Raw genomic sequence first — 16,598 nt, forward strand, 5'->3', positions numbered from 1 at the left:
CGGTGCTGTGGAGACAAAACCCCTACCCCCAGCCTAGCGCTCCCCAGAGTCTTGCAGGGACAGTGCCTGGTGGGGCGGGCCGCAGAGCCAGCGCCAGATCCCTGGGGAGATGCCCGAACGAGGCCAGCAGCCATCACGGTGGAGCCCCCCGTGGGCGACCGAAGAGGCCCAGCTGCTCTGAGGGGAGGACAGCACCGGACCCGAGGACCTCTGGAGGGATGTGTCCAAGTCTGAGGAGGTGGACACTTCCACCAGTTCCAAGTCTGACAGGGGAGGTAGAATCCTGCCTCTGAGGACCCCAATCTGATGGAGGAGACAAAGCCAGGCCCTGCCAGTTCTATGGGGAAGCCCGGCCCCACCTGCAGAGGCCTTGTGGGCAGACACAGTGCACCTCCCCTGTCTGTGCCTACCCCTTACCCGGCTTCTCTTCTGTCCTGGTGTGATTCTGCCTCTCCACACCTGCAGCTGGCTGGGCAGGGCCCTCCCTCCAGGGCCCCCGGACCAGCTCTGCTCCTGATCCCACTCTTGGTGAAGCATGACCCAACCTTCTCACCACCTCCTAGACCCAGGCTGGAGGTTCCCAAAGGGGTCAGAGGTAGTGGGACCACCTGCTCCCAGTGGCCTGGCTTGAGCGAACCTGGGAACGTGACAGCCTTAAGTTAAAGCTAGAGAGTGTGTGGTCAGACACGAGGAAGAACTTCCTGGCCTCACGGTGGGAAACCAAAGGTCACTCCCTCCCCAGAGACTTACTCTCCCTCCACTCCGACCCACCAGGAATGGGCGGATCCCAGCTTGGCGCAAAGGCAACTCGGGACTCGGAAGCCTGCTCAGGGTCTGGGCTCCCCACGAGGGAGGGGGTGGGCTCCGGGGCTCCATTGCTGAGAGGTCTCTGGTTGTTCCTGTCCAAGGAGGTACTCTTCAGATCCGCAACTGCAGGGAGACACCGAGGGCCATCGGGTGGGAGCGGAGGGCCTGACCCGCTGGGGCAGCTGCACACACCCTCCCTCAATCAGGTGGGAGCGGAGGGCCTGGCCCGCTGGGGCAGCTGCACACACCCTCCCTCAATCAGATGGGAGGGCCTGGCCCGCTGGGGCAGCTGCACACACCCTCCCTCAAGGGCGCATCTGCAGGTGCTGAGGGTCCAGGACCCTGGCTGGCATGCGAAGACGTCAGGGGCAAGGCAGCCTCGCTGGTGAGTCAGGACTCGAACCTGGCCCTAGCCCAGCCCAGAGCTGCTTCACACACACCCACCCCTGCGGCTGGAACGCAGCCTGGAGGAGGGTGGGACCCCGGCCTGGAGGAGGGTGGGACTCAGCTGGAGGACAGCGGAACCCTGGCCCAGAGGACGGTGGGACCCAGCCTGGAGGAGGGTGGGACCCTGGCCTGGTAGACGGTGGGACTCAGCTGGAGGACAGCGGGACCCTGGCCCAGAGGACGGTGGGACCCGGCCTGGAGGAGGGGGTACCCAGCTGGCAGTACCCCGTGGACTTACTCACAAACTCCCTCCGAGCCAGCAGGAAGCGCCCAGAGCCAGTGAGCTCGAAGATCTGCAAGGTGTAGCCCTTGGAGGGGCTCAGGCCCCCCACTGTGGCCTTAGGGGTCTTGGTGGTCAGTATCACCTCCTGTTCCGAGTCCCCTGGGTGGAGGTGGGGAGAGCTTTAGAGGCCAAGGTGGGCACACGTGTGTACATCTGTCATGGTGGGAAGTGAAACCCTCTTGGCTCCTCCTCCCTACCCCAGCTCCTCCCCTTGAGGCCAGGGAGAGAGAAAGGGAGAGGGTCTGATGCGAGGGACATGGGCTCCTGGGTAACAGTGTGAGAGGGAATGGGTCTTGGGGCAGTAAAAAAAAGATGTCACTTACTAAACCCCCTAGAGGAATCCGTCACATGGTGAGGTGAGAACCCATCAACCCTCAGAGACACTGTCCAGTATGAAGATGGGGCTGCCCAGGGAGGGGATGACGACCCGACGGGCCGGGTCCAAGAAGGAAGAATCTGGGGCCAGGGCCCTGCCCACTCCCACAGGCTCCCACCCTATGGGCCGCGCAGACTGACCAGCCGCAGTATTTTCTGCTGTGTGACCCCATGATTCTAAAGTTAGGGCTGGATTTCAAGTGTGAAAAGCAAACAAATGATTCCAAAGGGGACACTGTCATATTCTCAGAGGAAAGAGCAAGAAGAAATGGCCTTGAAATAGCACTCAGGAGGTGGCAGTCAGACCTAAAGAGGCACTTTGGGCACTGGGTGATTCTCTGGGTCTCAAATGCTAAGACGAGGGAGCAAAGGAGGGAGGAACCCGCACCTGCACACCTGGAGGGAGAAGAGGAAGGGAGGAACTCACACCTGCCCACCTGGGGGGAGAAGAGGAGGGAGGAACCCGCACCTGCACACCTGGGGGGAGAAGAGGAGGGAGGAGAGTGTGCCTGCATAACTGGGGGGAGAAGAGGAGGGAGGAACTCACACCTGCACACCTGGGGGGAGAAGAGGAGGGAGGAGAGTGTGCCTGCATAACTGGGGGGAGAAGAGGAGGGAGGAACTCACACCTGCACACCTGGGGGAGAAGAGGAGGGAGGAACCGGCACCTGCACACCTGGGGGGAGAAGAGGGAGGAACCCCACACCTGCACACCTGGGGGGAGAAGAGGCGGGAGGAACCCCACACCTGCACACCTGGGGGGAGAAGAGGCGGGAGGAACCCCGCACCTGCACAACTGGGGGGAGAAGAGGAGGGGGGAACCCGCACCTGCACACCTGGAGGGAGAAGAGGAAGGAGGAGCCTGCACCTGCACACCTGGAGGGTGGAAGGGAGGGAGGAGCCTGCACCTGCACACCTGGAGGGTGGAAGGGAGGGAGGAACCCACACCTGCCCACCTGGAGGAAGAAGAGGGAGGAACCCACACCTGCACACCTGGGGGAAAAAAGGAGGGAGAACTCGCACCTGCACACCTGGAGGGAGGAAGGGAGGGAGGAGCCCGCACCTGCACACCTGGAAAGAAAATTGACACCATCCTCCCTGCGCAGTGAGCAGCTCCCCACAGCCCTACCCAGCGCTGCGCCAGGGAGTGACCAGCCAGGGAGGACCCTCTGCTCTCGGCTGAGCAAATAGGAGGCAGGGGTGTTGTCATTACCGTCAATAGCTAATTGTTATTGAGTTTTCACTGTGTGCCTGGCAGTATCCTAAGCATTTCACAGGTATCAAGCCTCATAATCTTCACAGCTCCATTACACCCATCTTATAGATAGGAAAACTGAGGCACACAGGACCAATCACACAGTTACTCCACAGGAGAAGTGGCATAGCAGCCCAGGTCTGTCATATTCCCAAGCTTCCTGCACAAACGTGATTAACAAGCAATGACAACCATGAAAAAGTTTTATGACATTTAATATAAATACAGAATTTTAAAAGGGGGCATGCCCCTAATCCCATCTACTTGGGAGGCTGAGGTAGGAGGATCACTTGAGCCCAGGAGTTTGAGTCCAGCCTGGGCAGTATAGTGAGACCCCATCTCAAAAATCGATAAATAAGGTGCTTGAAAACGGGATACATGTTATTGTGATGTTCTAAGGTCCTAGCATTGCCTGGGGACAGCCGAGACAACCATCACGTATATCATATGCTGATAAATCAAGACTGCATGCTGTGATCACTAGCGTGGTTACTTGAAGGGTAAACAAACATAGAATCACCAAGTTGATGGCATCGGGGAAGAATCACCCCATACCTACTGAACAATCTGAACTTCACAAGACACACCAGACGTTATGTACTGCCAGCTGTGGTGACGTAGGAGTTACACGGCACCACTGAAAAAGAATTCTTAACAAACACAATCAAACTTGCCTCTGCCAAACTTCCGGGATCTAACTGCCAGCCTATGGGAGACGGGGTGGAGAGAGGAAGGAGCGAGCTAACTGGCTCCCCAAAGATGCCACTGGCAAGAGAAGAAAGTGGGAAGTTCGACAGAACAATCTTGTTTCTTCTTCTACAAATAAATGTCAAGGAAAACGGAGAGGAGAAAACTGTTTTAGATTAAAAATTGCTTAAGACACAGGAACTAAACATATTGTACAGACTCTGTTCACGTCCCATTTCAGACAAATCAATTGTAAAAGACACGTGTCAAGGCCAGGCGCCATGGTTCACGCCTGGAATCCCAGCACTTTGGGAGGCCGAGGCGGGTGGATCACCTGAGGTCAGGAGTTCGAGACCAGCTTGGCCAACATGGAGAAACCCTGTCTCTACTAAAAATACAAAAATTAGCTGGGCATGGTGTCATGCGCCTGTAATCCCAACTACTTGGGAGGCTGAGGCAGGAGAATCGCTTGAACCTGGAAGCAGGAGGCTGCAGTGAGCCAAGATCATGCCACTGCACTCCAGCCTGGGTGACAGAGCAAGACTCTATCTCAATAAATAAATAAATAAATAAATAAATAAATAAATAAATAAATGACATGCATCAAGTTAGAAAACTCAACACAACTAAATATTCAATGATAGTACCGAAACATTTTAAATTTGGGAGCTGCTCATGGTATTGGGGTTATGTTTGAGTCTTTTCTTTTAGAGAAACATACCGAAATATTTATAGACAGGATTATATGATGTCTGAGATTTGCTTTAAGATAATATAGAATGTAGAGGGGGGTTGAGGAGAGGGACATAAAACAATATGGGCCACACACTGGTAATTGCTGAAAGCTACATCATGAAAACATGAGGCTTCATTATACTATGGTCTCTTCTTTTGCATGTGTTTAAATTTTTCCATTAAAAAATGAGTTCAAACAAAGACAAGAAAGCAGAGAATAAAAATTTATAACATGTATAATAAAAAGGGAAGATTATAGATATAAACTCAGATCATTAATTTCATTAAATATAAATGGAAAAAATCTTTCAATAAAAAGACAAAGACTGTCACACTGGATGAAAACCATACCCAATTATATGCTGCTTAGAAGACACATCTGAAATGAAAGGCTGGAGAATGGTTAACAGTAAAAGAAGAAGAGAGATTTAATGCAAACACTACCTGGTGAAGCAATAGGACCATCACAACAAGTAAGATACAAGGAAAACAAAACAGCACTAGAGAGATAATGAAGAGCACTTCAAAATGAAAAAGGGTCAACCTACTAGGAAGATACAATCATTCTAAGTTTGTATGCACCCAATAACAGAGACTCATGCACAAAGCAAAGAACAGTAAGACAACCACAAGAAAGATGTATCTACAATCACAATGGAGATTTGAAATACTTTTTCCAGTAGTAGGATAAGTAGACCCCAAACATAGTAACTATATAAAAAAATCTGAAAAATAAGGTAAATAACTTAACTGGAACATTAGAAAACTCTACCCAACAACTGCAAATTGCATATATTTTCAAAGTCACATGGAACACTGACCAAAATGGATCATACGCGGGACCATAAAGCGAGGTTTTTTGTTTTTTTTTTTTGAGACGGAGTCTCACTCTGTCGCCCAGACTGGAGCGCAGGGGCACCATCTCGGCTCACTGCAACCTCCACCTCCCGGGTTCAAGTGATTGTCCTTCCTCAGTCTTCCAAGCAGCTGGGATGAAAGGTGTGTGCCACCACACCCAGCTAAGTAGAGACGGGGTTTCGCCATGTTGGCCAGGCTGGTCTCAAACTCCTGTCATCAAGTGATCTGCCGACCTTGGCCTCCCAAAGAGCTGGGATTATACGCATGAGCCACCGCGCCCGGCCAGCAAGGTACTTTCCAAATGACTGGAAGCATATTGTACATTTCTGGCCACAATGCAATTAAGGAAGAAATCCAAAACAAAAAGTAAGAAAATCCCCCCGTGTTTTAAAACTAAGAAACACACTTCTAAGTAGCCTATGGGTCAAATAAAAATATCATGACAAAAATTAGATATTTTTACCTGAATGACAATGAAAATTCTACATAACCAAAATGCAGCTATAGCTAATACTCAGAATAAAATTCAATAGTTTTAACCTCATATCTTATAAAAGAAGGGCAGAAAATCAATGAATTTAAGCATCCATCTTAAGTTCGAACAGAAAAGCAAACACAAAGAGAGTAAAAGAAACAACAAATAAAATAAAAAACAAACGAAATCAACGACAGACCAAGACAAAATGTGTTTTATTAAAAGACTAATAAAGTAGAAAAACTTCCAGATTGCCTTTTGAAAGCAGAGAGAAGATTCAATCAATAACAGGAATGAAAAGGGTGCTATAACTACAGAATCTATGGGATAATATGAAAAATGTTATGCCAATTAATCAGGAAATTCATATAAAATACAAATTCCTATTTAAAAAACTAACTTACCAAAACTGACCAAAAAAGTTAGGAAATCTGAGTAGTCCTATGTCTGTTGAGGAGAATGAATCAATTATGTAAAATGTTCACACACACACACACACACACACACAACACAAGCCCAGAAGTCAGCACCAGCGAATTCTAGTAAACATTTAAGGAAAAAAATACCACCATTACACAAACTCTTCAAGAAAACTGAAAAAGAGGAATCCTTCCCCACCTCATCTTATGAGGTATAAAGCTGATACCAAAAGGACTTTATAAGAAAGGGTAGTTTTTGGCCAATATTCCCTCATGAATATAAGTATTAAAATCTTAGATGGGCTGGGTGCGGTGGTTCACGCCTGTAATCTCAGCACTTTGGGAGGCCGAGGTGGGCGGATCACGAGGTCAGGAGTTCGAGACCAGCCTGGCCAACATGGTGAAACCCGTCTCTACTAAAAATACAAAAATTAGCCGGGCGTAGTGGTGGGCACCTGTAATCCCAGCCCCTTGGGAGGCTGAGACAGGAGAATCGCTTGAACCCAGGAGGCAGAGCTTGCAGTGAGCTGAGATCATACCACTGCACTCCAACCTGGGCAACAGAGTGAGATTCCATCTCAAAAAAAAAAAAAAAAAAATTTAGATGAAATATTTGCAAATTGACTTAATAATACACAAAAGGGGATAGGCCAGGTACAGTGGTTCACCCCTATAATCCCAGCACTTTAGGAGACCAAGGTGAGAAGATGGTTTGAGGCTAGGAGACGGAGGTTGCAGTGAGCTATGACTGTGCCACTGCACTATGCACTCCAGCCTGGGGGACAGAGTGAGACCCTGTCTCTTGAGATATATATATATTACATTTAATATTGAAAAAATCAACCACTGTAATTTACTACATTAATCAAATAAAGGAGAAAATGACCACCTCACTGAAGAAAGAATTTAGAAAAAATAATGCATTCTCTTGGTAAAAACTCAGCCTAAGTAGGAACAGAACAGGACTTAACCTGATAAGGCACATCTATCTGGAAAAGGCAGAATGACAGAAAACAGCTCAGTGGTTATGGGGTACTGGGCTAAGGGCTGACCCTGGGGTAAGAGAACTGTCCTCTACATCAATTGTGACAGTGGTTACAGGATTGAATTCATGTGATAAATAAAACTCACAGAGCTATTCTCAAAAGGGTGAATATTTCTGCATGTAAATTACAGCTCAATAAAGAAGCACAGGATACCACTGAACACCCACCAGAGTAGCTCAAGTCACGCTGCCAAGCATTGGTTGCCAAGGGCGTCATGTAACGGAAGCGATCATACGCTGTTGATGGGAGTATACACTGGCACGACCCCTTTGGAAAATAGTTCAACGTTTTCTACTGATGCTGAAAACACGCACACGCTGTGGTGCTTCCACTCCTGGGTTTACACCCAGAACAACATGCGCACGGACCACGATCCCTCACACGGCGTCTACACAACAGCCAACCTGGACACAAGCCACACGTCCATCAACAGCAGAACAAATCACACGGGAATGCTATACAGCAAAGAAAACGGATGGCTGTCACACACCACGGGGTGAACCTCACAAAATGCCCACCAAAGACACGGACATGAGGGAGTCACCACAGTGTGATTCCACTTAGAGAATGTTCTGAAACAGGCAAACTAGTCTGTGCTGTCGGAGGCGGCCGTCCGGGCAGCAGGGGAGGGTGGACGTTGGGAAGGGCACCCGGGACGGTCTTTTTCCACCCCAGGAGGGGTTTGTGTTGGCCACCCCACTGTGCTGACTCATACAGTTAGCATTTACGCCTGTGTGCTTTTCCACCTGAGTTTTGAAAAGCTTTAAAATTAGCCTCCATTGTCAGGTTAGGGCTGTTCCATGCTCTAGGAACAGCGTTCCCTGAAAAGGTGTCCTCAAGGCCCTGCTCCTGTAAACAAGGATTAACACGTGGGGAGCAGGTGCTTCTGGGGTTCGCTGTGCGGAGTCCAGGTTGTTCTGAATGCCCCTGAGTTGCTGAGACTCGTTCTGAGGAGGGAGTCATTTATTTAAAAAATACAGACTGCGCGTGGTGGTTCATGCCTGTAATCCCAGCACCATGGGAGGCTGAGGCAGGCAGATCACCTGAGCCCAGTTCAAGACTAGCCTGGGTAACATGGTGAAATCCCTTCTCTACAAAAAATACAAAAATCAGCCAGGAGTGGCGGCGTGCATCTGTACTCCCAGCTGCTCGGGAGGCTGAGGTGGGAGGATCTAAGCTCGGGAGATTGAGGCTCCGGGGAGCTGTGATTGCACCACTGCACTCCAGTCTGGGTAACAGAGCAAAACCCTGTCTTCAAAAAAATTAAAAATTAAAATTAAAAATTAAAAAAATTAAAAGTATGTACTGAATGCGTTCTGCAGGGGCTGCGTGCCAGGGACAGAAGCGCCGCATTCCCTGTTCTGTGTCGTACACGACAGGGCTTGGAAAGGAATGTGGGGACAGCAGACACTGAGGCCAGAAAGGTGCTCACACGAAGCGGCTAGTGGGAGGGACACCGTGGGCCTGAGTGGTGGCTGCGGCCGCCACACTGACTGTCCTCAGCATGTGCTAACGGGGAAGGGGGCCTGGGAGGGTGCAGGTCCTTACCTGCCATGGGCTGCACCTGCACCAGGTAGCCGAGGCCGCTCCCCTCCGACTCTCTCCACTTCATCTGCAGCTGGTCCTCAGGCAGCACAGTCAGCCTCAGGTGGCCACTTGCTACAGAAACAGGACATAGTGGTCAGGACTGACCCGGCCTCCCCAGTCACCTAACCAGCTGTGGGGGTTACAGGCATCCTGCCCTCAGCTTTGGGAGGGACACAGTCCTATCCCGGGGGACCCCAAAGAGACACAGCCCACCCAGGGTGTCTGAGCGGGACTCAGCCCCACTTGGGGAGACGAGGCCTCACCCGGGCACTGAGGAGAACCTGGCCCTCCCTGGGGTCCGCAGTGACAGGGCCACCCCGGTAGCTTCGGTGAGAGGGAGTCCAGTCCCACCAGGGAGGTCCCGGCCTGGCTCTCCGGGGTTCCTCCCACCAGGAAGAGGCTCAGGCCCACGTCTGGGAGGGCAGCAACTGCCCCACTGGTGACCAGAGGCCCCGAGCCAACACAGCAGCTGGCAACGTGCCCAGGGCCCTGAGCTGAGTCTCCTGAGCTGAGTCCCCTGAGCTGGGACCCCTGAACTAGGACTCCTGAACTGAGTCCCCTGAGCTGGGGCCCCTGAGGTGAGTCCCCTGGGCTGAGTCTCCTGGGCTGGGGCCCCTGGGCTGAGTCCTCTGGGCTGGGGTCCCTGGGCTGAGTCCCCTGGGCTGAGTCCCAGGCTGAGTCCCCTGAGCTGAGTCCCCTGAGCTGAGTCCCCTGGGCTGAGTCCCAGGCTGAGTCCCCTGAGATGAGTCCTCTGGGCTGAGTTCTCTGGGCTGTCCCTGGGCTGGGTCCCCTAAGCTGAGTCCCCTGAGCTGGGTCCCGGGACAAGTGCCCATGCAAGCTGCAGACCCCTCGCTGCCAAGGTCACTGCCATGTGCACGTGCCCCCTTAGTGGGAAGTGTGGGTGCAGAATCCCACACTGGAAGTGTGTGCACGTTGGCACGTGTGTGTGTCCGCACCCCCAAGACAGGGCTGCCTCCCATGGTGGGGGATGGGTGTCCAGGCCATCTGAGAGGAGGAGGGGGCAGCAGAGGCCTGGCCAACCTCCTGGAGCTCTGGAGAGGGTTGGGGCCCCTGGAAGCTTCCGGGGCTCTGCAGTAGGGGCAGCTATTTTTGGAAAATGGGGACAGAGATGGGCTTCTTTGGGCTGCCCCCCGGAAATCTGGGGCTCAGGGGGAAGGGCAGGGGCTGGGGGGCACTTGGGGCAGACACAATGACCCATTCAGAGCAGGCAGCAGCTGGGCCGGGTCTCCGGATGGGGCTGAAAGGCAGGCAGGAATGTGTGGGGGATGAGAAGGGGGCTCTGAAGGCCAGCTGTGAGCAGGGCCCCTCCTGCAGACCCTGCTTGTGAAGAGCCTTCTGTTGCTCCACTCTGCCTGAGAATGTCAGGGAGCCCTTCCCCAGCTCCCTGCTGGGGGACAGTACTGTTGGGGCCTGAGCAGGGTGCTGGGCAGACAGCAGCTGGTGGGAAGAGCCCCACCCAGGACCACGCTCCCCTCCCTGGACTGTGGCCACACTGTGGCCATCCTGGGAAGGGCTGCCCCCGCGTGTGGGCTCCCACCCGTCCTGGGCTGGACTCAGTGCCCCCAGCCCACCTGGCTGTCCTCGGGGACTCAATGGCCTCTGAAAGGCTGTTGTGAGGGGCGGCCCCATCGTGCTGAATCCTGAACTAGACAGAACTAGATTTGCCTAAACTCAAGTTGTTTCTGTAGAACCACTTACTGATTTGTCTCACATTGACAGTGGAAGCTTCTCTCAAACTGAAATCTCGGCGCCCACTGGCCCCAGGGCAGGGTTACCCTGCCTGAGCTGAGGGGACCAAGGCACCTGCTCAGGCAACAGCCTGCTGCCTGTGTGCAGGGCAAACTGGGCACCTCAGCACGCGAGACAAGCCACGAAATTCGGAAGCATGTTAGACCTGGGCTCCTGTATCTCATCCGCCCCTCTGCAACGGCAGCGACCCGTGGAGGCTCCCTCGCCCGGCCTGTCAGGCCCTGGTGGTGGTCCTTTAAATGCACATTAGAAGGGGGAGCTGCCGCCTCCTGCTTTTCACCCCAGCAGAATAAAACCATCACTCAGTGGGAGCCCAAAACCTCCCAGGAGCTTGCAGGTTGCAGGTGCCGGGAGGGGCCGCGTTGGCCCAGCCCAGGAACAAGTTTATAGCGTGGCCGAGGCCCAAAGCCTTCTCCACAGACAGAGATTCACCTTCCTGGAATCAATCTAAACCCACATTTCTCAACGGGAGGAAGAAGCTGCTCAGACAGGTGAGCCCACAGCACCTCTGACATTTCCTTTTGCTGCCATGGGTGGTGCCCTACGTTACCCAAACGCCCCAACCGGTAGCGGCCAGACTGGAGGGGCCTTCTGAGGACGTGGTGCTTGTGGTGCGGTCGCCCAGGGATGTGCACGGAGGAGGCGGTGCTGCATGGAAATGCGGGAGCCTCACTGGGAGAAGCCAGAGGGCTATGTGCCCAAAACACCAGTGGGAGGCGCCGGTGGGAAGCAGGCAGGAGGGAAGGCGGCCCCATCTTCACCTCAGCCTCCTGCTTCCTGGAGACTGCTCCAAAAGGTGTTCGTGGAGTAACTCTCAGCCAAGCATTGATGTAACAAAGAACGAAACCACACAGGCGCGTTCCCAAGGCGAGGCTGAGGGTTTGGCAGGAGCACACGCTCCCTCCCGTCCGTCCCATCCTCTTCCCTTTGTTGTGGGAGCTGCTCGGAATTCAGCAAGCATTCAACTTATAAGGAAAGCCGGGAGGGCGCAGGGGCGGAGGGGCGGAGGGCTCGTCCGCCCTGGTGGGCACTGGTGGGGCAGGCATGGCCTGGGGGCCAGCAGGGGTCCACTGCCAGTGTCCTTACCTTGTCCTTGCTCTCTTCCCAGGGTGGTGCTCAGCCACAGCCAGAGGCAGAGGCCGAGGTGTGCAGGGGCTCGGGAGCTCATGGTGCTCAGGCTGTGGAGGGTAAGAGGCCATGCCATTCAGCCGTCCCCGGGTCTGTCCCCTCCCTGACCACACCACCAGAGCGTCTCCACATCCTCCAGGCCAGGCAGGCTGTCCCCACACCAGGCTCCACTCCTCACGTGTGGGGACCAGAGGCCTGCAACCTGCTGTCTAGGGGATACCTCCCAGCTGCCTAAAACTCAAGGACCCAAGGCTGAAGCTGGGTCTGCCTCCCACTCCCTCCTTCCTCTTGGCATTTACACCACTGGGGGCTGCTCTGAGTGACAACGGGACCCCCAGCCCCCAGTCGTCCCCAAGCCCAGTGCAGGGGTGGCTGGGACGGGCACGGGGCCTCCTGCTCCTGGGGCTCCTCAGGGCTGTGGAGGGCTGAGGCCACGCGAGAGCTTTCCAGGCAATGTCTGATTGCTGGACACGTGGAGTCCCTGTGGCCCCAGGTCATTAGAGACCTGTGGAGGAGAGTGACAGCTGCCCAGGCGGGAGTGGGGAGCGGGTGGGTCTGGGGGACGCCAGCCGGGGGTGCAGGGTGTGTGTGCCACGGGCACGCCACTCTGAGGCCGAGACAGGGAGGCGGCCAAGGCCACTGGAGAGCCGAGTGGGCTACAAGGAGCGCCAGGAAAAACCAGGCTGGGTCCGCTCAAAGGGGCTGGGAATGGAGGTTGGATTTAGGGTGCTCTGAGGAGCAGCTGAGGGGGACCCAGAGGCCAGGGACCAGTGCCCAGAGGTGCCACTCGGAGATGTGGGGCGCATGTCAGCTGCCAGGCCCGAGGCTGAAGGAGAAATGCTGCGGGTTCTCCTGCACTCCATTCCCCCCCAGTCCCCTCCCCTGCACTTCCCCTCCGCGGCTCCCGCTGCTCCCCCCGCACTCGCACTCGGGCTCCCCTGCACTCCAGCTCCGCGCACTCCCGCCCCCGCCGCGCTCCCCTCCCCGGCCCTTCCCCACATTCCGCTCCCCCGCACGCCGCTCCCCCTCATGCGGCTCCCCCATACTCCCGTTCCCCCGCACCCCCACTCTCCCACACTCCCCCTCTCCCCGCTTCCCCCGCACTCCTCCTCCCCCACACTCCCCCTGCCCCGCAGTCCCCCTCCCCCGCACTCCCCCTCCCCCGCACTCCCCCTGCCCCGCACTCCCCCTGCCCCGCAGTCCCCCTGCCCCGCAGTCCCCCTGCCCCGCAGTCCCCCGCCCCCGCAGTCCCCCGCCCCGCACTCCCCCTCCCCCGCACTCCCCGCTCCCCCCTGCCCCGCACTCCCCCTCCCCCGCACTCCCCGCTCCCCCGCACTCCCCCTCCCCCGCACTCCCGCTCCCCCGCACTCCCCGCTCCCCCGCACTCCCCCTGCCCCGCACTCCCCGCTCCCCCGCACTCCCCCTGCCCCGCACTCCCCGCTCCCCCGCACTCCCCCTGCCCCGCACTCCCCGCTCCCCCGCACTCCCCCTGCCCCATACTCCCCGCTCCCCCGCACTCCCCCTCCCCCGCACTCCCCGCTCCCCCGCACTCCTCCTCCCCCGCACTCCCCGCTCCCCCGCACTCCCACTCCCCTCGACTGCTCACCCCAGCCCCTCACCCTGCACCAATGCTGGCCTTCAGGAGGCAGAGTACTCCTGGTCGGGCCCCTTACCCCCCTGTCCTGAGCTGAGGGCACGAGCTGAGGGCATGACTTGAGTGAAGGCCCTGGGTCTAGAAGCACCAACCTCCCACACAGTAGGGTTCCAGGGTCCTGAGTGACCCAGGCCCTCCCACTCCCTGCAGCCGAGCAGACACACCCCCCACTGCACACCCCCTCCTAGTGTGTGACCCCAGTATCCCCACCAGGGAATCTGCCCCTCTGCCAGGCAAAGGCCTCACCCGGCAGGAAAGCTGCTGGCTTAAATCAGGGACTTCAGCCCCTCTGCAAGGGAAAGACCTCACTAGGTGGGAAAGCTGCCCACCCCAGCCAAGGGCAGTCAGATAAGACCCAGGCGTTGGGGTAGGAGGCACCTGTGGGCTGGGTTCCTGATATGATCACAGAGGCACCAGTGGGCAGCCCAAGAGCTCCCCAGTCCCTGGACCCTCCCACCCCAGAAACCTGGCTTGACTCAGTGGGACCCCTGCCAGGGCCACAGGCGTCCAGCCTGAAGTACAAGCCACTCTCTGGTTGATGTCCACTCTCCTCGTTCCCCCACGGCCCTGGATGCTGTCTGAGACCCGAAGAAGGGAGTCCTTGGGGAGAGCTCAGGCAGCCCCAGGCTCCCACCGCCCCAGCCCCTCCTGGCCACACCCCATGCCGGGCACCCCGGTCCTGTGGCTCATAGGGGCACTTGGTCTCTATCTCGACTTTTCTGAAAGTCAAAGTCATCCTCAGATCACAGGCTGAGTGGAACTCCTGGTAGCCCCTTATCCACCCAGCCTCAGGACCACAGGGAACTCACTCACCTCCTCCTATTCCCAGGACCCCAGTCCTCTCTCCTGGGGTGCGCTGGTCCACTCTGGTCCTGCTGTGGCCACAGGAAGTCTGGAGCTTATGAAAGGCCTCTCCTCCATTGAAGTCACTGCCCCAGCCCACCTCCCGACCCACCCCTCGGCCTGCCTCTCTCTCCTCCCCTCCCTGTGCCCTCCACCCTTACTGTCTGTTGCCCTGGGCATCTCTCCAAGAATGGGGACCACAGAGATCCCAGCATGAAGGACCCCACTGCACAGCAGGGCAGGGTCCCACCAGTGAGGAGGCAGGGGCTGCACAGCCCAACACCTTTACTCCTCACTCCCCACTCCCAGAGGCTCCATCCTGCAAGAAGGGGCTCACAGGGAAAGCCACTCAGATGCCAAGGCCGCCACGTGTGGGTGCTGGATACTAGGGGCTCCCACTGTGGGGAGCAGGCTGTGGCAGCACCTGGACCCCCCTACCCATGTGGTAACCCTTCCCCTCCCCCAGTATACCCTCCCAGCCCATCCTGAAGGCTCCCACCACCCAACCCACTTTGCAGACTGGTGCCAGTAACCAGAGCTTCAGCAGGTACCCAGGCCTGGAAAACAGGCCTCTGACCCCACAGGACCCCGGGCTGCTCCCAACTGGGACCCGGCCCCACCCCTGCCCCATTCCTGTTGCAGCTCCGCCCATCACAGGCCCCACCCAGGCAGCACAGGGTCCCGCAGCGCCTGCGGCTGTAAAGGGCCATCCCCTCTGGCGGCTGCAGACCTCCCTCCCCAGCACCACACCACAGCAGCCGGCGGGCAGCCCGTGCTCTGCTGGGCCATGGGTGTGTCAACATCCCCTGGAGCTGCTGCTGGGGCCCCTGAGTCCCCTTCTCTGAGCCCAGTACCCATTCCCTGGGGCTGGGGCATCACTGCCAGCCACTCACGGCTGTCCCTGCCCCAGGGCTGCCTGGGAGGTTACAGATGCACCCTGGAGGCCCCTGCCCAATGACTGGGTGATGACACAAGTGTGGGCGTCCTGGCCTCACTGCACAGCCTCGTGAGAAACTCACTGTCCACAGCTCAAGGTGGATCTGGCCCAGGCATCTGCCTCCCCCGATGGACCCCTTAGTGCACCCAAATGCCTGTCCTCGCCTCTGCCTTTAAGGACCCCAGCCTAATACCACGCGTTGCACGGGTGCTTCAAGGCCACTGGAGGCAGCTGTCAGCCTTGTGAGCCCAGTCCCCAAGCCCATGCCTCCTCTGCACTCAGGACAGTGTGAGAGGGCCAGTCCCCTCAAGGCCTCCCGACCCTGCATTGCCTGAGGCCTGAGGGAGGATGAGCCTGCCTCTCCCAGCCCGCCTGCTGTTCTAGTAGCTGAAGAGAAACCACTTGGCCTGGCCCTGGGCTCAGCCTCCAGAGGCAAGAGGAGCTGGAGGTGCGCGGTGGGAGGCCAGCGCTGGTACAGCAGCCACAGAGGAAGAGGCAACACCTGCTGGAGGGAAAGGCCTGGGCTGGATGCTGCAGAGGAGAGGGCCGACCTCTCCTGCACCTCCCTGGATCCCTGGGCCACACAGATTCGGATTCAGGATACACCTCTTCATGAGCACCTCCTTTTCCTTGCGACGGAGTCTCACTGTTGTTGCCTGGGCTGGAGTACAATGCCACAATCTCAGCCCACTGCAACCTCTGCCTCCCGGGTTCCAGCAATTCCCCTGCCTCAGCCTCTCGAGCAGCTGAGATTACAGACACCCACCACCACACCCAGCTAATTTTTCTATTTTTAGTAGAGATGGGGTTTCACCACGTTCGCCAGGCTGGTCTCGAACTCCCGACCTCAGGTGATCCACCTGCCTCGGCCTCCCACAGTGCTGGGATAAAAGGCATGAGCCGCTGCGCCCAGCCGGTAGCCACCTCTTGCACAGCCCATCCATCAACCAGCTGTCCCTGCAGCAGCCTGGTAAATGGTTCAGGTCGTCGCAGTGATGGGCTCCCAGGGAGCCAGAGGTGCCTGCAGTCCTGGCCGCGGCCAGCGGAGGGCACCCAGCCTGGCAGACGGGCACCAGGCACGGGGGGCAGGAGTGCAGCCCCGGCTCACAGGCTCCTGGGAACACATGTGTGCACCCTCATCCCACACATGCAAGCCAGCGTCAGAGTCATCACAGACCAGGCAGTCAGGCACTCAGCACTCTTGGCTCATGAAACGTGAGCTCCACAAGGGCAGACCCGTCTGCCTTTTCACCCCGCCCCGTAGCACCCCTCAGACCTCTTGGCAGTGATCC

At 56.8% G+C, this 16,598-nt stretch overlaps 1 protein-coding gene across 2 annotated transcripts in view; it reads right to left on the bottom strand.

Annotated features, from left to right (window-relative positions):
* COL20A1 (collagen type XX alpha 1 chain) overlaps positions 1–12,720 on the bottom strand; it is a 42,616-nt gene extending 29,896 nt beyond the window's left edge. The window contains exons 1-5 of one of the 2 annotated variants that reach the window (XM_073005289.1): positions 11,831–12,720; positions 11,295–11,683; positions 8,936–9,046; positions 1,493–1,636; positions 772–930 (exon numbers count right to left, since the gene is read on the bottom strand). In XM_073005289.1, the coding sequence (XP_072861390.1) occupies positions 772–930; positions 1,493–1,636; positions 8,936–9,046; positions 11,295–11,683; positions 11,831–11,943 (916 nt within the window). In that variant the 5' untranslated portion in view covers positions 11,944–12,720. The remainder of the gene's footprint in view (positions 1–771; positions 931–1,492; positions 1,637–8,935; positions 9,047–11,294; positions 11,684–11,830) is intronic. The other variant, XM_073005290.1, reaches the window with a different exon arrangement.
* Between the last annotated feature and the right edge of the window lie 3,878 nt (positions 12,721–16,598).

The sequence above is a fragment of the Chlorocebus sabaeus genome, chromosome 2 (assembly GCF_047675955.1).
Source record: "Chlorocebus sabaeus isolate Y175 chromosome 2, mChlSab1.0.hap1, whole genome shotgun sequence".
Taxonomy (NCBI): domain Eukaryota; kingdom Metazoa; phylum Chordata; class Mammalia; order Primates; family Cercopithecidae; genus Chlorocebus; species Chlorocebus sabaeus.